This window comes from Pleurodeles waltl, chromosome 10 (assembly GCF_031143425.1).
Source record: "Pleurodeles waltl isolate 20211129_DDA chromosome 10, aPleWal1.hap1.20221129, whole genome shotgun sequence".
In the NCBI taxonomy this organism is placed as follows: Eukaryota; Metazoa; Chordata; class Amphibia; order Caudata; family Salamandridae; genus Pleurodeles; species Pleurodeles waltl.
This window is the reverse complement of record NC_090449.1, coordinates 601,081,195-601,103,389: the sequence shown is the minus strand read 5'-3', so window position 1 is coordinate 601,103,389 and position 22,195 is coordinate 601,081,195. Positions and strand designations below refer to the sequence as shown.

At 42.2% G+C, this 22,195-nt stretch overlaps 1 protein-coding gene across 3 annotated transcripts in view; it reads left to right on the top strand.

Annotated features, from left to right (window-relative positions):
- The window catches only part of LOC138261743 (mitogen-activated protein kinase kinase kinase 3-like), a 377,725-nt gene that overhangs the window by 293,713 nt on the left and 61,817 nt on the right, over positions 1-22,195 (top strand). For 2 of the 3 annotated variants that reach the window (XM_069211063.1, XM_069211060.1), the window contains exons 6-9: positions 2,769-2,882; positions 5,607-5,718; positions 12,448-12,581; positions 14,545-14,621. In XM_069211063.1, coding sequence (XP_069067164.1) covers positions 2,769-2,882; positions 5,607-5,718; positions 12,448-12,581; positions 14,545-14,621 — 437 coding nt within the window. The remainder of the gene's footprint in view (positions 1-2,768; positions 2,883-5,606; positions 5,719-12,447; positions 12,582-14,544; positions 14,622-22,195) is intronic. The other variant, XM_069211062.1, reaches the window with a different exon arrangement.

Genomic DNA, 22,195 nt, shown 5'->3' with positions numbered 1-22,195 from the left:
ATATTTCCAGATAAAATCCAGGGAACCTATTATGCTTCCAGACATAGCATCTGGCACTTGGCCAGTGTTGCCTTCCGCCACTGCATCTCAAGCCCTTCCCACGCATGAGCCACATTTTTTTAGGTTTCGCCTAAACAGCAAAAGCGCCGTCTCTGCAAGACATGTTGTTTACATACAGTGGGCTTACAGCCCAACCATAGCTTACCATTTGTTAGTTTCTGCGACGCTCTAATATGCTTCTCTTCCGTTTGCCACGGCATGCGGGCATCATGTCCTCTTCTTGTGTTTGGCCCTCCCCTGGACCATGGACCAAGTCCATTCACTGCTCCCTAATTTGAGCTACTTTTTTATTTGTGTTTAGGCACTCCATATGAGTGTGTGTTTTTTCAATCCATGTCCCATATCCATTCTAGCTTGTATTCTCTACCACCCATCCTCCTTCCATATTACTTTTTTACCTCTCACCCCCTACCCTGTACTTTATGCAAGCACACTGTACAGCACTGCACTCTATGCCACTACACTAATACCTCTGCACTCTAATGTGCGCCACTCTATTCTTAGCCACTGCACTCTACTCCACTCTATTCCACTGCACTGTATACCACTACACTCCACGTCAGTCTACACCACTCTACTCTATGCTACTGCACTCTATGCCACTGCACTCTACATCACTGCACTGTATGCCACTGCACTCTACACCACTCTACTCTATGCTATTGCACTCTACACTACTGTGCTCTACTTTGCACCACTCAACTGTAGGTCACTTCACCCTGCACCACTGCCCTCTGCTCTTCATCACTGCATTCTGCACCACTCTATCCTAATTTGCACCACTCTATGCCACTGCAGTGTAAACCACAGTACTCTATCCCAGTGCACTATAGGCCGTTCTACTCTGCACCACTCTACACCAGTCCACTCTATGCCCCTCCGCTTTACTCTGTGCCACACCACTTCAATCCACTCCATGCCACTCCACTTTCTGGCACCTGCTATGCACCACTGTGTTCTACACCACGCAACTCCACACAATGCCACTCTACCCTGCCTCACCTCAGACAATGCCAGTCTCTTCAGTGGCACTCTCTTCTATGCCACTCTCTTCTACGCCACTCTACTCTACACTACTTCACTCTACACCACTTCACTCCATGACACTCTACGGCACTCCACACTACCCTACGGCACTCCACAGCACTCTCCATCATGCCGCTTCCCTCTACGCAACTCTAGTCTACCCCATTCGACTCTACGCCCCTCTTCTCCAATCCACTCTACACTATGCTGATGTACTCCACAATACTATATGCCACTCCACTCTATGTCACTCCACTCTGCGCCTCTCCACACCACTCTGTGCCACTCCCCTCAATGCCACTTCACTCTATGCCACTTCACTCTTCTCTTTGGCATTCTCTGCAACTCCACCCTGCGTCACTCCACATCAATCTACGCCATTCCATGCCACTCCACTCTGCTCCACTCCACGCTGCTGCACAATATGGCTACAATACATTGACAAAGCCAATAGCTCTTGTGTAGGTGAAACCTATTGGCTTTGCCAATTATTGTTTAGAGATGATGATTTCGCTTCCCGGAGAAAAGTGTCTTCTCTTCAGTCGGAGTTCAAAGCCTTTCATTCAAAACACATCCTAGTAGTGATCACAACATGTCACTCTTCCCCAGGTGCTGACCACATACCTCTAAAGGTGCGGATTTGTTTCTTAAAAATATAAATTCCATATACAGCTATAAAAAAAAGTCCAGCGGAATCAGAATCCCAACGTGCATGCATGCCAAAGAAACAGTACAGTGCAGGTCACATGTACTTAAGTAAGAGACCGACTCATAAGCTATTGGCAGCTATGGGCAGTCTTTCAAACGTACTTTGTGATGGGAGGGAGGGCTAGTCTGTTTCAGGGCACTTATCGTTTTGGTCACAAGAGATCTGAGGCCCAATGAGACACAATGATTTGCTCAGGATCACGCCAATCGGTCATATAGCGAAGCTAGGGTCTGAAGACAGTCCTCCGTGTTCCACAGACAATAATTTGGCTACTCGACCTCATCTCTCCCAGAGAGGGAAATGCATAAATGTACACGGAGTCAGTTTGAAGCTGTTTATTTTTGGCAATGATCCTCTGAAGTACAGAGCACTGTGTACCGAACTCCTTTCCAAGGGCCAGCGCCGTGCCGTCTCTCCCGCCCAGAGGGTTGGGTAAGCACTGGCCATCTGTACCGAATGGAACTCTTCGTCTTGGGCGCAAAATGCTTACAACCCTTAAGTCCACAGATCGTAAAGAAGGAGCCTGTTAACTAATTGGTATTTACGTGTGCCAAATATATTTTACACCGGTTGCATGCGTTCTTTAAATACATTTTTCCTACAAAAGGAAAATGGCAGCTGCGTGTGGCGATGTCCTTGCCAGAGTGAGCGGACTCTCTGCAAGGTACAGTATGTGACCGCTGCAAGGCCAGCTCCCATAAAGCGATGGGCCAGTGCAGGCCTGTTGTGCACTGCATTTTATATATTCTGGCTTGGACACATTTATGTGTCTGTCCCGCAGAGAGGGCAACACCCCTTTCCATGTGACCCAAAACATCACGTTCGAATCAAGCCTCATCTTTTCCTGGATCCCCAAACATCTGAAAATAGAGATCACTTTAAGAAAACCCTGTGCATTTAGGAGCGTTGTTGTGACTGTCGCGTGCTGCACTGGCCGCATCTGATCCCGCTGCATTCATGTTGTGTGTTCCAGCTGCTGATACCACTCAAGTGCCAGGAAGACTTGGACAAGGCTGTGGAGCAACTGGACATGAGCCCCTCCATGAAGAGCCTGAGGATCATCGTCAAGCCTCAGAAGAAGTCCACGGTGAGCGCGTGTCTCTAGATGGTCTGCGCAGCTTTGTAAGGTCATGGGCTAGGAGGGCGCATGGAGGTGTGCAGGATATTCCATTGTGGCGGGTGCTGCTGTTCCTGGAGTTCTAATGGTTTGGAATTCTCTTTATTACTAATCATATTGTATGTTGTTCCAGTAATGGGTAATATGAATATGTTCCAGTGGAGATTTGCTTTCTTTCCTTTACTTTGTTGTCCAACTTTTATTTTCCCGTGACAAAAATGATAAAGCTGTCTGGATTTGTGCACTTTACATTATGCAGGATTATGTATATAATGCATTTCCCCCATGTCCCATGGGCGTTTTTTAGAAATCTAGAATTGTCGCTGAAATTATATATTTGCCTGTCTTTCATACTCTTTAAAGTGGAAAACTTTGATTAATGTCTGGAAGCTAAACATAGGCCAATACATTTTTAAATAATGGATTACATTATTTGAATACATGGCCAGTGTGATACAAAGTAAAATGGCATCCTAATATGAGTGATGACAAGTGGTTTAGATTTGAACCTGAGTGACACAGGTCATCGAAGCTGAAATATGAATCAGAAGATGACACAGAATGCATTGTGCTGAGCCCGGATCCTACCTCATCATGTTGGGCAATGGTTATTTTCAGTGGGCGCTTGTATAGCACATATCCCCTGTTAGTGTAGCTTCTCAACACCTTTCAGTAGTGTGGGTATGTCAGTTTTAATAACTTATGAGGTACTTGGAGGGTGAGATCAAAAGTCTAACCCAAATACCTTAGGTATCTCTTTGGTTTGTGTGGGGGTCCATTACCAGTGCTACCGGGAAAGGACCAGGGTTGGAGTTGACTCCAAAGTGAAACAATCATAACCTGCCTTTGATAATGAAGACATAGTTGTAAAATATGAACCACAACCAGTGTTGTCTCCCTGTGCGTATTGTTTGAACCCTTTGCATTGGGAGCTGCTAGGAAAAGGTGTTCAGAGACCTTATAGGGTCTGTGACTGGGCTAACGTGTTAAGGCTACTGAAAGGGGTTTGAGCACCTGTCCTTTTTTGTCACGACTTAGAAATTGAGTATTTAGTGGCACTCAACTCTCAGTGTAAAACTGACGCTACATCTGCTGTCATTGGTTTAGTATTGAAAAAGGGAGCAAGTGCTTTAGATAAATCATTTCAAATCATTTTTAAGCAGGCTGTTGTAACTATTTTAAAGACATGATTAGAAAATTGAGGAATCTGGGTGTCCTAATATTTATTTTTTTGTTCCAATGATGTGTTGTACTTGATTTTCCAAAGTTCTTTAATAAAAAATACGAAAGCAATTCTTTACTCTGTCTGCACAATTGTAGTTACTTCCGCTACTTGGAAAATCTTTTGTTTTCTCCACAATGTTATACCAGCGAAGGCTAGGTTTTGAAGACCAACTGTGTAAATTATTCACACTATAAAGTGCAAGTTAAGAGGCCTTAAGCGGGAAATTCCCAGGTGCCCAGCTGGTCAGGCTAGCCCAGACATTCGCTGTCATACATCACAGTATTCTACTTGGTAGAGTCGGACAACCGAGAGTTGGAGTTACCATTCTTAAATAGACATCTGCATCAGAGGACATCATCCCTGGGGTACCTCAGGGTTTGTCCCAGAGCTCTGTTTTGTTGGAAAACATAATCACTGATTTTCAAATCAATCTTTCTTTTGTGTAATGACAAACATCTTGGTCTGTTTTCCACTCTGGCCCCTCAAATCGTCCATCACACTCCAGACCTTCCTTACCGCCATGAAAGCCAACTACCTTAAATTGACCTGGATCAAAATGAAAGTTGTGGTTTGTGAGGTGAAATCTTACCCCTGAGAGAGTACATATTGGCCGGGTTAATTTATTGGCTGTTGGCCATATATGTCAAATTTGCTGAATTCATAGATTCTTTTTGATTTCAAATCGAGGATACCTGATCATTTTAAAGCAACTTCTAAATTTTCCTCAATAGGCTTAGACGTTTGCATAGGTTTTCCCCTTCAGAAGCTACTTTCTATAAATTCCTACTATGCAGCGCAGCATTGTCACATCTTCTCTACCTAGTAGGATGCAGCATCTCATTAAGGAATTGCTGCTGTTCCAGAATGCCTCCTTTTGAGTGGCAGTAGGTTTCAGATGGCCATCAAACCCTGGCCCCTATTGGTACAGCTGCATTAGCTTCCAGCAAATTACCACATCAGATTGTGTACAGTGTGGTAGGCTCAACATTCAGTTTATTCTTTCCAGGCAATGCACTGCTCCAAAATGCGTCATATGTTCAAACACGGAAGGCCTCTTTGTTGTTGGAACGTTCAGTGGTACCTGCTGAAGTGGTGGGCTATTCTCAGTGCAGGCTTTTGTAGTTCAGAAGCATCCTCCCTGGTGTACGCAGCTTAAGGCTATTGATAGGAGTTTAACTTGCCTAAGTAACTTGGTGCAAGTGCATTTTCCCACCCCATCAAATTAGCACAATAGGGGCAAGATGTAGCAAAGGTTTTTCCCCATTCTGTGTCTATGGGGAAAAGTGTTTGTACATATGGCCCTAAGTCCTCTGGCAGTAGAACACTGCCATAAAATACTGTAACATAAAGAGGTTGAATCTTACACATTTCTTTGGATGTTGCTTGTTGTGGTATGGTCGTTTTTTATGCTATATTCTGAAATTAAATCTCAGCTGATTCCTTTTTTCCCATTTTGTCATGATTTATAGTTTCTACATCCCAATAACAGTAAGCAGCATGACATGAGAATATCCAAATCGATGGGGGATATCATGGGCTCTCTGTACAAGGACTCCGAAAGGACACGCAAGTTCTCGACGGGTAAGCATAGGTATTATTCCTGCCATGTTAAATAGAACAGATGGCTGGTCACTTACTTTCAATCAGGTGTTTGGTTAATGTCCAGCTTAGGCTTTTGCTATACACAATGAACCCACCCTAGCACCAGTAGTAAATATAACCTTCTTTGATGAGTACAATAGGAGCACACAGGTGCATTGACTTTGGCATCTTTTTATACTGTAGTTGCATTACTTTATAATGAATACCTGGGAATATTTTGTAAACATGTAGCCTTTGGAGAATTATGTTTGAAATAGTTGTATGTCAGTACAAGTATGTTATATACTCAGGGGCGGCTCCTCCGCAATGGCGGAGGAGTGTCGCCCCACTGGCTAAGAGCCAGCAGCAGGAAAATAAAACAATATTTCATTATCATTTTATTTTTCTGCTGCTGGCTCAGCCCGCATGTGAAAGGAGGTGTGGGGCTGGGCCATGTTAGGGGGAGGAGAAGTGGAGTGCATTAAGTGCGCCTGTGTGTTTGGCCTGCCGTCTTAGGCCTGCCAAGCACACATGCACACTTAGTTTTCTCCAACCAGGCTGTGTTGCACAGCTGGGATGGAGAAACTGCACAGACCCCAGTGCATTGCCTGAGTGGCAGACCAATCCACTCAGACCAATCGTGACGCTGCTCTCATGCTAGGTATAGCTTAAGGGTAGTGCCAGGATTGCTGGGGTGCCTGTGCTGCTGTCCCATTGAATATTGGAAGACCAGAAGAGCAGAGGAGCAAGGTGGCAGGCAGAAGCAGTGGGAACAGTAAGTGTTTTTAAAATTTTTTTGTTTCCGCTGTTCCCCATCCTTGACATATGCGGCGGCTGCCACTGCACTACTGATTGCATAGCTTATTCAATGTAATATATTGTCAGTAATATTATTCTCAGTAATGGTATATTTGGTGCAGTAGACCTGAAATACTAGAATACACAGCGGCGACCACTGCAAATGTCAAGGGGCTGCAGAGGGGATCGCGGGGAAGGGGAAACAAATAAACAAATAAAACAAAACACTTACCGTTCCCGCTGCCGCCACTGCCTCATGCTTCCTCGCTCCTCTGCGCTTCTGGTGTCCCAGCATTCACCAGGACACCAAAACAGGCTCCCCAGCATTCCTGGTGCTGCTTTCATGCTATACCTAGCATGAAAGCGGCATCAAGATTGGTCTAAGCACCTTGGTCTGCCACTCAGACGATGCATTTGGGTTTGTGCAGTTTCTCCATCCTGGCTGTGCAGCACAGCTGGGTTGGAGAAACCTAAGTGCGAATGTGTGTTTGGCCGGCGAAACACACATGCGCACTTAGTGTACTCCACTCCTCCTATTCCTTCCCTCCTCCCGTGGCCCAGCCCGACCCCTCCCTTCACACGATGAAATAAAAATTATAGTGAAATATCATTTTATTTTTCTCTTAGCCAGTAGGGCGACACTTTTCAGCCATTGCGGAGGGGCCGCCACCGGCATAGTGTGCAATCCTACAGCTGTGCTGAAACCAAAAACTCAACATTATCATAACACTAATCTAACAATAAATACAAAGCTATTCCTGCCTCTTGCGATACCCGGGGGGTGGAGAGTAGGCAGACCCAAGTGTGAGGAGCACTGATTGTGGGTGAACGCCCACAAACTCATGAGTTTGTGCCTATACACAAACCCTCTCTGAACATTTCCCGCCCTGAAAACAGTCAGAGATGAACTCTAATAAGGAACTGCCTCTCAAGAGAAGGAGGGGGAACAAAACACCCCCAAACTGATTGAGCGAAAATGTAAATTTGCACAGTGGGCTTGCTGTCTTCAATACCAAGTTTTTTTGTGCTCATAACTCAACATCCTATATCGAATGTTTATTAATTTCCATAAGCACACATTTACACCCATTCATATGAGTATGTGTAGTGTCCCTTATAAATTAGAGAGTACCCAAAGGAGTCTTACTCATTTTAAAAAGTTGTTTTTTTCAAAGACAACAAATATCATCAAACTTTGGAGAATGATACATTTATTCCACCTTCTTCAGGCTTCAAAATCAAATCATTAAATGCTTTCAGAAATAGTTTTTTGTTTTTTGTGCAATCAATCATCTCATGTATATCACGTCAAGCTACGATTTTATAGATCACAACGATCACCAGCTATTTGGTGGTGCTAATGACAGGTTTTGGTCCATAGGTGAAATAAGTTCAAAATGCATGTCATAACAGTGTGCTTGGTATATTGCAGTTTTCAGAGCTCTACTGACAGAAGCCATTTTTTCAAATGTCTCCTCTTACCTCTGTTAGGTGGGCATTGTTTGTTTTCCCTGCGCTTTTTCTCATGATAATATAAATAATAAACACAACTTGAATATTTGGATATGGGTTGTAGACTTGTGGGCGCTGCCACGGATGCTGGCATCTTCTGCAGGACATTGAGATATGGTTTCCTTTAGAGGCCTTCTTGCCCTCCTTCGAAATCCCGTGAAGTAAAAGCTGTGTTGCTGCTAACACAAGGTACCAACCGTAGGCTTATAAAAGCATTGTTTTTTTGTTTAACTTCCCTTGCTGTTTTTTTCACATATTCCCAGTGGGCAAAAATACAACAGTTTTCACTCTCACTTTTCATGGCCCTTTTACACTGTATACAGCAACAGTTGCTGTAAACAATTCTAATGCAGCTGCGAGGTTTCTGTGCCTGAATTTTCCTGCCATTAAGGGATCGCAGATTTTTTTATTTTTTTTCCTTTCTGCTTCAGTGGTGTTGCGAGAAGTTACCTTTGGCGTGCATTTGGTATATTATATGAGCCAGGTCTTTTTCTAAATTAAACAGTGACTAGTGGGGACTATCACATAAAGCTGGACCCACTGTTTTTAGGTAGTTAAATGGTATTTTATGACCTTAGACAGTGGTAAATGGTTGCTTGTCACAGGAACTTTCAAGGAATGTGCTGCTTTTGACTGGAAATGTAGCTGCATTGGTTGACAAATTTAAAGTAAACAACAGAACATCACACCATAGCATACACCGAGCAAAATAACAACACAATTACAAATATAACAGGGCACATTACAACAAAACATTCAAAGCAGAGCGCAAGGCGGCTACAAGGTAACTGTAGTTCAACACAAGAAAATCATATTGCAGTAATGCAGCACACATACACAGCAGCACAAATCCACAAAACACATCACTATTACAACAAAATGCCACAGCACAAATATGCACCAATGCTCTTGCCACAGATTATCACCTCAAGAATCCTATTTTTATAATATGGTGGTAATTAGCGTTTGGAGCAAGCACGTTGTAAGTTACCAACATGGGCAAGAAATAGTACTAGTTAAAGTTGTATTATGAGTCAGGCTGTGGCCTCATTGGGAGCACCAGTCCTAAGTGTACATGATGGATTTATACTTAGTATACAAAAAGGTGATGGATGGAATGCTTGAATTAATCTCAGCCACTGGTAATTACTCAGGGCCCATCGCAGTCCATTGCTATTTTGCCTCACCATGCCACAGCTATATGCAACTCAATCGTGACCCTGCACAATTGGGAACAGTCCAGCCCGAACTGCCAAGCCAGGTCCTCCCTGAACCAGAACACAATCAAACTAGGACTGGCTTTGCCCTTGTTAAGGGCTCATCAGCTGGGTATAGCTTTGTTCCAGTGACACAGTGTGCACTGGGCCCAGGTCTCGGAATAAGCATTCCACTTAGGGCTACATACTAAAGCATACAAAAAGTGATGAAAGGAATGCTTAATTAATCTCAGCCACTAAATCAAGCATTCCATCCATCACCTTTTTGTTGCAGTTTTATACCTAAGACACATCAGAGATTTCACGCAAATTGCCAGCGCTGGATGTGCACACTCGCATTTTCTCCAGAGTGCATTGGAGAAATTTGCATGCGCTTCACAATACATTGAAGGAAAATGCCATGCTTCAAAAACTGTTGTAAATACCGTTTTCGGTCAATGTAAAAGTGGAAGAGGGCACACCAGTCATCTCAATACCATTTACAGAGAGTATTTTATATATTTGATTGCACCTCCAAATGAGCCAATCAGTATTCTAGAGATATCCATCAACCTGAAAACAGATGGGTTTCTGATAGAGACTTCTATCTGCAGATTCCTTACCTTTTGAATATTTCCCAGGCCTCAGACGGGAACCAGAACATCTTCAGCAGTACCTCTATGCACTGGTCTCGTAGCTAATGTAGTGAAGGCAAGAAACGTGTCATGATCTTCCCCTCTGCTAAAATATTTTTACACAATCATTGAACATCTCTGCCATACATGGCATTTCTCTGGCATTGAGTGCCACTGAATTAGTTGACAGACTGATCGTCGCCTGAGGAATGTTAAGACTGGGTGATGAGGTTGAAAACCCTTACATTAATATCTCCTGTTCACCCCTGTGGTCAGCATTCTGGGTCCCTTGCAGGGAACGTGTGATCTCTTTTTTTCTGAGATTTTAGGCCAAAGTCCTGGAATCTCATATCTTCAGCGACAACAGCTTCTTTGAGGTATTTGGGTTATGACCTTAATGGGGATGGTTGGATAAGGTGCTTCAACATATGCTGATCATGCTTTTATTGAATTATCCTATGGTGTGTCCTTTTCTGTGGTTCAGATGTAGTCATTGGTTTGTGGGCAGTGCATTTGCTGGGTACCGTTCACCAGTGGCATCCCAGAGCCACAGAAGGCTGTCTCACTCCAATTAGACAGCCAACTCACTCTATTCCCATATAAGCCTCAGCAAGGGTAGCTAGATCGAACCATCAAGACTTACTATAGAGGTGGTAATAGGTTTGCAAATCAGATACATTGTGACTCATTATGACTCAATCATAAATCATGATAAACTCAGTATCTAGTAGAAGGTACATCTTTTAAGAAGAAAGCTCTTTACTTACAAAAGAGAAGACAACAAGAATAACATAGACCCTAACAAAGCAGATGGCTCTACTACCTTCTAGAATGGGCCTCCCCTCTTCTGCAGGACTGAGGTGCAAAAAAGTAAAAATATGTGTGTTCCAAAAGATTCAACCTTGTATCATTGTTTGTTTTGGTATATTGAGTCTTCTGGTGTATCCCAGAAACCACAAAGAGCTGTAAAATCCACCAAATTGTGCTAGTCATTTAAAACTATACACATAGACCAACTTGCTAGTAGTCACTGCTAATCAGAAACTTCTATCGCATTCACAGTACCACAAAAGGCAATCTAGAATTATATGGTGATCAAAAAAAGGATGCAACCTAAAGATAAGTATGAATGAGAATTTCCTTATACATCTACTATCAAGCGGTAGTACCAAATATTTTACAGTTAATTCTCAAATCGTAACATAAAACAAATACAGCTCCTTTCCCTTTAAGGTGTTGGGATCCAGTTTTCAGAATCCCATGTAATTATTATGTATTTGGTACTGTGGATCTCTTATCATATTTTTATCGCTATGATTCGTGATTTATTGGATTGGGTGCTCAAGGAAAATGTCTTGCTCCTAAAATAAGATGCCGGCTGAAAAAGTTAACAATGTTGTCTCAGCCATGTGATTTGAAATTCTTTATACCTTCAAGGAGAGAACTCTTCTGGAGATCCATATGTGAAATGACAACTGAAACAACAATTATCTTTAGGTACACTTGGTAATGCTATGTTATGTTAGACATTCTGCATAATGTCGAAGCCCACGGTGAGCCAGACGAAGGTTAACAGATGAATTAAATGCTTAGAGCAGTGGTTCTCAATATTTTGACTTATGTGGACCCCCACTTTATCATTACTGGAACCCAGAGACCCCTACTGAATCATTAGTGGAATCTGGGAACCCTCCCCCATCACCCCCCCCTCACCCTCCCCCCCCCACCCACCAACTACATCATTACTGGAAACCAGGTACCGTGGCCTAAGATTTTTGTTGATTTGAACCGCAAAACAATACAAAGTAAATACAGAAACAAGCATTCATCAAACACATACACACATGATAACACATTGTATTTAATTTGTAAACAAATATAAATTAAAAAAATTTAAATGTAATTTTAAAAGGAAGATTGGAGCTTTTCTAAATTTAATTGAAGCCAGACATCGTCCATACTGTATTCTGTTTGAAGCACCTGCACTGCTCCCACAAATCAGTCTAAGGATAATAATTTAATTTTTAGCCTTCAATATCAAATTTCTTGACAATTACAGTATGTTTTAAAATGTTCAATTGTACATTGAGCCACTTTATTTATATATATTTTTTTAATCTGTTCATATTATTTAATTTTGTGAGTAGTCATGGACCCCCCGAGGAGGTTTTGTGGCCCCAAGGGTCCCCAGACCACCGGTTGCAATCTGGTGTCCAAGTTCTATTGGTTAATTTTATGTCAGCCTACACTCCAGCTCCCTAAATCCTTGTGGCAGATGAATGAAAGCCCAGTCCTGGAAAGATGGTGTGCCTCATTACAAGGAGAAACACACATTCCCCACTGACCTGGACTCATCTTCTAAATATAAACCAAACATTTATGAAGCTGCATTCTGAGATGAGGCTTTGGGTCTTGATGTCCCAGGAACAACAGAATGTACCATGAGGGATTTTCTGTTGTAATGTGTCCTGACTGAGTTTGATCGATCTTCTAAAAAAAGCCAGCTCCTGCAAACAGAAGTAGGAGCCGCTGAAAAATCGACTGAACTCTTCCAGCTTGACTCAACTGTTTTTTCACGGTGCCTCTAGGTTCCCTGCAGACAGGCCGGAGTTCCCCTCCCCCTGGAAGTGTTCCAGAAGAACAGCAGCAGATTGCTCGACAGGGTTCCTACACCAGCATTAACAGCGAAGGAGAGTTTATTCCTGAGACCATGGATCAGAGTGTAAGTGTCACTACAATCACTGCTAGTCAAAAAAAAAAAAAAAAATTGGTATCTATTAAAAGCAAAAACATTAGTCCTGACAAATTGTTAAACTGGATTTATCTGTTTGAAATCAGGTAGAAAAAGTTATATAATTAGTCCATGCTCATATACATATGTAGGAAAAGCATTCAAAGACTGAAACTAGATTGTTTGAGTGAAGTGTCTTCAACTTTCCAAAGCGCGATATGTCTTCTACCAAAATATTTTAGTTTTTTGCTATTGCTTTAATTTGTTGCTTGGGTGAGAGTACAGTCACTAACTCTAATGTTCTTTATTTGTGCACTTTAGGACTATTAGTCACTAATGGCTACCTTGCAGTTTCTCTAGACCATCTTAATTAATACAGCGCATTTACAGAAGGCATTGAAAATATCTTTATTTACAAAAAGTTGCCACCGCCATACTGGTGAATGTCCGCTAAATAACTATCCAAGGGCCGAAATAGACCAGCCTGCGTTTTTGTGCATATTTTAGTATGAAGTTGCCTTTATTATATATTTTCTCAGTGTGTTAATCATACAAATGTAATATAATGTATGCTAATACCTAATTCTATGAACTAAGACACATTAACTTGTACATGACAACCAAAAAGCACATGGGGCATGTTTACAAAGATATGGGAATACTGGAATGCATATAGAGGCAACCCATGTACAGTATATAACGGGACTGACTTTGGTTTGCTGTCTGTTGATCAAAATGTTTTATCGGAAACTAATGATCCGGGGTGGTGGGTGAGCCACGAGACGTATACGGGAGCCAGGGTGGAAGGATCATTGTTTTTCTCTGTTCCAACCTATGCAATGCAGTGTACAACGGTCTGTTTAAATTCGCTCCTTTTGTTGTTTGGTTTTAAAGCCAATACCAATAAACAGATTTTTCTTTAAAAACAAAAAAGTCACATGGGGTTTACTTAGTTTTGATGTACTGTGTCGCTTACTCTAATACTCTGTTTCCTCTTCATTTGTGTAATCTCCTCTGACCACTACTGCTAATTCCATATTTGAAAATACCCCTAATAAAATAGAATCTAGAAAACAAAATCACTTGATTCTTTTAATTATTAGGTAAGATTTGTTTTGTTTTCTAGAATTTGTTTTTTAAATGAGTCAGCAGAAATGTGCTGGACACAGACAATTTTCGTTTCAGGAATCTGTGTAACTGCTTTGCTTTCTCTGCTTCTGCTTTCTGAGCATAAAACTCAAAATGCTTATATGGAAAGAGACATCAGATTCACCCTTGCATTTTTAATATATCTCAGTAATCACACTTTAAGTTTGCATTTGCCTTTGATGGGAACATTTGAAACCTTAACAAACAAGCATTTGCAATGCAACGGGTCTCACATTTCTCAGAGTAAGAGCTAGTAGCAGTTGTAAACTCCCAACCGGACTTTTCTTGCCTCATTAAATGGAAAAAAAACGAGCAAGATTGCGCTGCCAAACAAGCGAGATGGTGCTGCGAAAAAAGAGAAAAAGTAGTCCACCAACCGGACGGAAAACAGCGAGCCTCGTATGTTTTCAGTACTTGGTCGCTGCGCTCGAGGAGGGCTAACCACCGGAAAAGGCATGACGTATGCATGCCTTCCACTAATGAAAGCAAGCATATTTTAAAAGGCAAGCCCACAAACCAATGAAAGACACTGACGTGACATGGACGGGGCTCCGAGCCCTTTCTAACTACTACAGTGTCTCGCAAACGATACGCAGGCTCAACCCTAAAAAGTTACTGGCACCATTGCAACTTATGTCTAGTGACTCCATTCTTGGTGAGTTGACCTCGGGATATGTGTTACTGGTTTTCTAACATGTTATACTTAATAAAGAAAGCACAGCACTTGTTTGCTGTTTTTGGATGACTGTTACCAAGCATCTTGCTGTACATGGTCTCATCACTCTCTCTCTTTCCCTGTCCATAGCAGGTACTGGATCCATTCATCAGCCCCGCCGATTCCCTTTCCAGCAGCTGCCAATCCCTCGACAGATCTGTGGACAGGTATTATTACCTCTCTATCCTACCTTGCTCCATGCTGTAACTATTAATGTTAGTGTTGTGAATAAACGTTTACCTCTGTTGTAATGAAGAATCATTTCCGTTCCCACAAGTAACGTTTTTGCTTCCACAAAACCAAAGAAAAGTGAACCGATAATTTTCTAAAGTAGAAATATTCTGCATTTTCTGTAGATTATTACAAAATAGTTTCTCTTGCTGGTTGCTTTGGGTCTCTGTTTATCGAACTCTGAAGGATAAAATGCCAGAAGCTTATTTAGAGGTTGGTGAACATTGGGCATCTCTTGAGAAGTGGCGTTTTTTTTACCTGACCTATTTTGATTGTGTAGAGTCCCTGTACACTACAAATAAGTCTGACGGGACATCTGTGGGTTTTTGGCAGATATCATGCATCTGCCAGACTCTAGATAAGGAGACTTAGATATTCTGCCAGGATTTGTGCCTTGTAGTCACCAATTTCTTCAATGGACACACATCTCTCTGACATTTCTTACCTATCTAGCCCAATATTATCTCCAAAATTACTAGTAAACAAATGTCCAGTGCTTAATTTGTGCTTGTTGTTTCCGGTGTGGACCACCGGCACTTATTTTTTAGGGCCGGCGCTTATTTCTCTACCTCAACCATCTACTGCGAGCAAAAGACACATATGGGAAAGACGGAGGAAGAGAAAAATGAAAAAGCGTCACATTAGGAAAAAGCAGAAAGTTGCAAGAGTGCGCTGAAGAGGCAGGGAGTGGCTTTAAATGGGTTGCAGAGGCCCGAAATAGCTTCAGGATTACGCTACCTCAGTAGTCCCTGTTCGCACATTTAATTGCAGCAGCCGCATGTTTAAGAGGAGGGCTTTGGGCACCGGCACGTTTTTATTCACAAATTAAGCACTGCAAATGTCAAATCATTTGTTTAGTCAACCAAAGTAGTTGATGCCAAAAGGCACAGAGAAAGGAAACGTATTTCCATGTTACAAACATAACCAATTTATTCTATAAGAGCATGGCCCTAAAACAAAACATAATTGCACATTGGAATGTTGAGAGCTCCTTTGAAGTCAGTGGAGTAGCTCCAGGCTTATAATGGCTGGTATAAACCTTCTGCTCCACCATTCCAATATTTTTCTTTCTGTTTCTCCCTTTTTTAAATGTAGAACATTCAACCCTCAGTTGGAAGAATGTTCTAATAGCCTTATAGCCCTTCAGCCTTGGGCTATACCAGGTGTTAAAGGCCCTCTTACTCGTTTAAGGCCCTCACCTGCGGCTCAGGCCTATAACTCAGGTCCAGGGCCTTTAACAACCGATTTAGCCCTCAGCAACGGGCTATAAAGCTATATTAGAACCCTGTAATGTTGATAACTCCATTGAAGACAATAGAGCAGCAGAAGCCTATATTAACTGGTATAGGCTCTCTGCTCCTAACATTTTAATGTTCTAATATACAGCCTCTGTCTTTCTCCTGCCTCTCCAAAATATATGGATTGGGCATGGGAAAGTGAGAGGTAGAGGCTGTGCTGCAGGCCACACTAGATCCTTCCCCCTCCCTAGCTCACAGTGTCATAAGCCTTGAAAGGAGGGAGGGAGAATGCTGTCCAGCTCCTGGGTCTCCTTGGTTTGGCTAAACAAGAAAACACAGTTTAGCCAAGCCATGGGAGAACCAGGGGCTGACTTAAACCTCCTTTCACACCTATTGCTGTGAATGTTCATCTCCCTCGAGCTCCGAGAGGGTTTTGTTTTTCTATGTTAGGACAATCTGCCCTCAAGGGGCAGAGGTTCAAATAGCTATTTACACAAACAGTTAGGAGCACACCTGCCTAACATCCCAGCAAATAATCTGCCCCATTGCATCATGATAAATGTAGTTTCCTCAAAAAACGAACTCAGTTACTTTTAAATATTTCACCTCTAAATAGGTGCAGCCTTTGCTTTGCATCTCTGGACACATGTGTTTCTGGGTTAATCCCTTCTTCAGCAGAGAACAAGTTTGCGGGGTGCTGGAAATGCTGCCATTAATCATCCGGTTTCAATACCTCTTCATTGGCATGCTCCAGAGCTTGTCAGCCCAGTGGCTCAAGGGAGCCTTTTTAAAGTCACAAACAGTTAGGAGCACACCTGCCTAACATCCCAGCAAATAATCTGCCCCATTGCATCATGATAAATGTAGTTTCCTCAAAAAACGAACTCAGTTACTTTTAAATATTTCACCTCTAAATAGGTGCAGCCTTTGCTGTGCATCTCTGGACACATGTGTTTCTGGGTTAATCCCTTCTTCACCAGAGAACAAGTTTGCGGGGTGCTGGAAATGCTGCCATTAATCATCCGGTTTCAATACCTCTTCATTGGCATGCTCCAGAGCTCGTCAGCCCAGTGGCTCAAGGGAGCCTTTTTAAAGTCACAAACAGTTAGGAGCACACCTGCCTAACATCCCAGCAAATAATCTGCCCCATTGCATCATGATAAATGTAGTTTCCTCAAAAAACGAACTCAGTTACTTTTAAATATTTCACCTCTAAACAGGTGCAGCCTTTGCTGTGCATCTCTGGACACATGTGTTTCTGGGTTAATCCCTTCTTCAGCAGAGAACAAGTTTGCGGGGTGCTGGAAATGCTGCCATTAATCATCCGGTTTCAATACCTCTTCATTGGCATGCTCCAGAGCTCGTCAGCCCAGTGGCTCAAGGGAGCCTTTTTAAAGTCACAAACAGTTAGGAGCACACCTGCCTAACATCCCAGCAAATAATCTGCCCCATTGGATCATGATAAATGTAGTTTCCTCAAAAAACGAACTCAGTTACTTTTAAATATTTCACCTCTAAATAGGTGCAGCCTTTGCTGTGCATCTTTGGACACATGTGTTTCTGGGTTAATCCCTGCTTCAGCAGAGAACAAGTTTGCGGGGTGCTGGAAATGCTGCCATTAATCATCCGGTTTCAATACCTCTTCATTGGCATGCTCCAGAGCTTGTCAGCCCAGTGGCTCAAGGGAGCCTTTTTAAAGTCACAAACAGTTAGGAGCACACCTGCCTAACATCCCAGCAAATAATCTGCCCCATTGAATCATGATAAATGTAGTTTCCTCAAAAAACGAACTCAGTTACTTTTAAATATTTCACCTCTAAATAGGTGCAGCCTTTGCTGTGCATCTCTGGACACATGTGTTTCTGGGTTAATCCCTTCTTCACCAGAGAACAAGTTTGCGGGGTGCTGGAAATGCTGCCATTAATCATCCGGTTTCAATACCTCTTCATTGGCATGCTCCAGAGCTCGTCAGCCCAGTGGCTCAAGGGAGCCTTTTTAAAGTCACAAACAGTTAGGAGCACACCTGCCTAACATCCCAGCAAATAATCTGCCCCATTGCATCATGATAAATGTAGTTTCCTCAAAAAACGAACTCAGTTACTTTTAAATATTTCACCTCTAAACAGGTGCAGCCTTTGCTGTGCATCTCTGGACACATGTGTTTCTGGGTTAATCCCTTCTTCAGCAGAGAACAAGTTTGCGGGGTGCTGGAAATGCTGCCATTAATCATCCGGTTTCAATACCTCTTCATTGGCATGCTCCAGAGCTCGTCAGCCCAGTGGCTCAAGGGAGCCTTTTTAAAGTCACAAACAGTTAGGAGCACACCTGCCTAACATCCCAGCAAATAATCTGCCCCATTGGATCATGATAAATGTAGTTTCCTCAAAAAACGAACTCAGTTACTTTTAAATATTTCACCTCTAAATAGGTGCAGCCTTTGCTGTGCATCTCTGGACACATGTGTTTCTGGGTTAATCCCTGCTTCAGCAGAGAACAAGTTTGCGGGGTGCTGGAAATGCTGCCATTAATCATCCGGTTTCAATACCTCTTCATTGGCATGCTCCAGAGCTTGTCAGCCCAGTGGCTCAAGGGAGCCTTTTTAAAGTCACAAACAGTTAGGAGCACACCTGCCTAACATCCCAGCAAATAATCTGCCCCATTGCATCATGATAAATGTAGTTTCCTCAAAAAACGAACTCAGTTACTTTTAAATATTTCACCTCTAAATAGGTGCAGCCTTTGCTGTGCATCTCTGGACACATGTGTTTCTGGGTTAATCCCTTCTTCACCAGAGAACAAGTTTGCGGGGTGCTGGAAATGCTGCCATTAATCATCCGGTTTCAATACCTCTTCATTGGCATGCTCCAGAGCTCGTCAGCCCAGTGGCTCAAGGGAGCCTTTTTAAAGTCACAAACAGTTAGGAGCACACCTGCCTAACATCCCAGCAAATAATCTGCCCCATTGCATCATGATAAATGTAGTTTCCTCAAAAAACGAACTCAGTTACTTTTAAATATTTCACCTCTAAATAGGTGCAGGCCATTAAAGGCCCACTGCCTTGCTAAAAGCCAAAGCCAAAGTGGGCATTTAATGGTTGGTATGGCCTGCTACGACGGGCTATAAGGCTATATTATTTGAGGGAGTATACCCACTCCTTCAAGTTTCCAGTACTTCTTTCAAGTTTTAGTGGAAGAATTCCATTACCCCATAAGGGCATCCTAGTTCCCTTGAGTAGTATTCAACAGAATTATTCGTTCTAACAGTTTGATTAACGTAAGTGGGGCGAAATTTTACATCCTCACGATCACATTACAGCACTATGCTTTGTGTCTGTCCTTCAGTAAGTGGGTGGGAAGTCCCTACACCTTAGGAATAGAGCTCCCTTACACGGATGTGATTTTAGGATTTTAATATTTAAACTTTGGAGGCGGGGCTAAGTTACAGCTAACCCCCTCCTTCACAACCAATATGTTTTATCCCTCTTTATTTTGGAAATATTGTTCTGCTTGAAAGAGGGCAGTATCCCACTCCAGTCTATCACTATTAAAGTTTCAGTCTTAAGAAAAAATTACATAAATTCATTGAGTCCACAAATATGGATGCCAATCTTCTCAGGGGCACTGCGGTCTTCAGTCATTTCTTTACTTCCATTTCAGAAATTGCTGGTTAAACAGTACTTTATGTACAATAAATAGTGAGGTAAAAGGATAAGGAGCTCGAAGCCTTAATTGCACAGTATAAAAAAATAAACATAGTTGGTATTCTTAACTATTGCTTTATGAAGTCAGTCTTGGGGATGGTGACTAAATGAAAAATGGATTTAAATAATGTATCAAGCAAACATACTAAGAGACTATTATTATATTGGTATTTATATCACATCCTTAGATACAGGTTGCCTTCCATATTATTAGCTATTGTCTTTCATGCTGATTTTTTTCTATACCTACTTAAGCTAAATTTAGTTATTCACATGGCCAGTAAATGGACAACATCTCACCTGTGTCTCCCCATTACAAGGAGTTTATTTAGTGATGTGAGTGTTGTAATTTAGTTTTTTGGCCCTGCAAAAATTAGTTAAGGCGTTAATGATCAGAAGCCTTCAGAACCACACGGATCCATATTATGGACATTATATCTCCCAGTAATGGCTGACATTACCTCAAACCCATGAAAATCCATCGGTATATTCAGAATGAGAAATACGTTTTAGACTGTGTATTTTCAGTGGGTCGGTCTGAAATTAGAGTGCTAAACTTGAGTTGTCCCTAAGTTTCTATCTTGGCTCGACGTTCTGAGGAAACACTTACCTAAGTCAATGTACAAACTGAGTATCTGCTCACAGCCCGCAAGACTGGGACTGGGTTTAGGCAAGCACATTTCTAGTCGCATCTTAATAACATGGTATCTGGGGGAGCTTAGCATTTGGAAACTGCTTACGGAGAGCTCTCTTGCCCACCGTCATACAGTCCCCAGGTTCTTTCAAGCAATAGAGTGCAGCGAGGAAGACCTCAATACACTGTTTACAACCCGGGGCGGAACAAAGGCCCCCGCAGTCTCTGAGGTGCGGAGGGGTGGGGGTGCTGAATTCCAGGGGGCCCTCTCAGCACAGCACTTGCCCTGAGTGAGTCTGGAGGGGGTCCCCCTCCATGTTCCGTGCAGCCACCCACCCTCTCCAGTTTCGTTACACCAATGATTATAACATGTTTTTTTGGCATATGGCTGACTACTCCAGTCTCCCAGTTCACAACACTGCACATATCCAGCAATGTGGCTAAATGAGTAAGTGCTTGCTTTTTACACATGCAGTGATTTTAGGTCACCGAATCATACTAAGCCTTGACCCATCTCATTTCGGTAAATTGAGTAAGATTAAATTAGGTAATAGTAGCATTTATTATTTATACTGGCAGGTGTGCGGTGTGAATTGCTGTATAAAAACAAGTTATTATTGTATCATTTTCCTGCTACCACACTCTGCAGTGTAATGGCCCTAGCTGAAAGAGAGTAGAGTCACGTGCGAGTTTGCAGACCTGTCTCCTGCACAAATATGCAAAAGGTTTACTAACCAAATTAACTTTTTTGAAGGCTGTGAGGAGCCATGATTAATGCTATGAACGCAACTTCTCTTTTTTTTGCCTCCAAGTTTGTATGTTTTAACAGAATTCATAAAAACGTCTAATACTGGATCAGCATTTGATAGAAACAAACTGCTAAGTTTCAGTTCAAACTTAGCAAAGTTAGATGAATAAACAATTTCTAGCTGCCAGAGAATCCTGTTCACCAAACGGGGTTATCCTGGCAGATATTTAGGAAGTAAGAAAAAGTGCACACTTAAAGGGTCATTGATGTTTACTGGGCTCTCCGGATGGAAGTGTCTCATTGATTAGGTTTGATGATGACATCAGTTGATTGACAGTTCTGAGATGTAAGTTTGTTTTCATTTTGAGCCCATAATTAACGCAAGAGGAGGCAGTGATGCTGAAACAGTTTTCAGAGTGGGCGTCGGCCATCAGCGTCACCTCAATGGAGGCCTGTGGTCTAAAACATCCACTGTTCCACAAAAAGTGTACACAGTGGAGAGAAATACATTCTCGGAGTGGTTGGGTGGTGTAGGATCTAAGGGTGTATTTTGGATGCTGGTGTTAGAAGAATATATTGCTAGAAACAGTGTGGTAGAGTAATGTTATTTATCAAACATATACTCCGTAAAAATGTATTTTTTGTTGAAAGAAGTCGTCTAAGCCAATCTCTAGATTCCCAACTCAATTTGACTGAGGAAAATCAAGCACTTCTTCAATTCCACTGTTTTTGATTGTTTTAAGGGCAAACCTGGAGACCTGTAGTGCCTCAACATAAATGGGCACTATGCCATGAGGCTTCTACCAAAAAGTGCACTAATGATTTGTCAATGTAGATATGTAAAATATAGTTGGTGGTCCCAGACCAGCTCATTATATGTGTTTTTTGCTTATTTTGGTGTTAATTAACCTAATCGTGAAAACATCCCCAGCAGGTCAGAAAATGAACTGATGGTGCCTCATACGATAAGTCTTTCGTGCCTTCGGTTTTTGGAATGGAACACTTTCATTTTTCATTCTTCTAAGCAGGGGCTTTGGAAAAACGGAAGGTGTAGTTGATCAAATTCTTTTGCCACTGGGATTTTGGGAGCAATTTGCATAATTCTGTTGCTTGAGCTCTAATAGTTCACATGCTTCACTGACAGCCCCCCTCTCCAGCATGCACAAAAGCCCACAATCAAGAAGAAACAG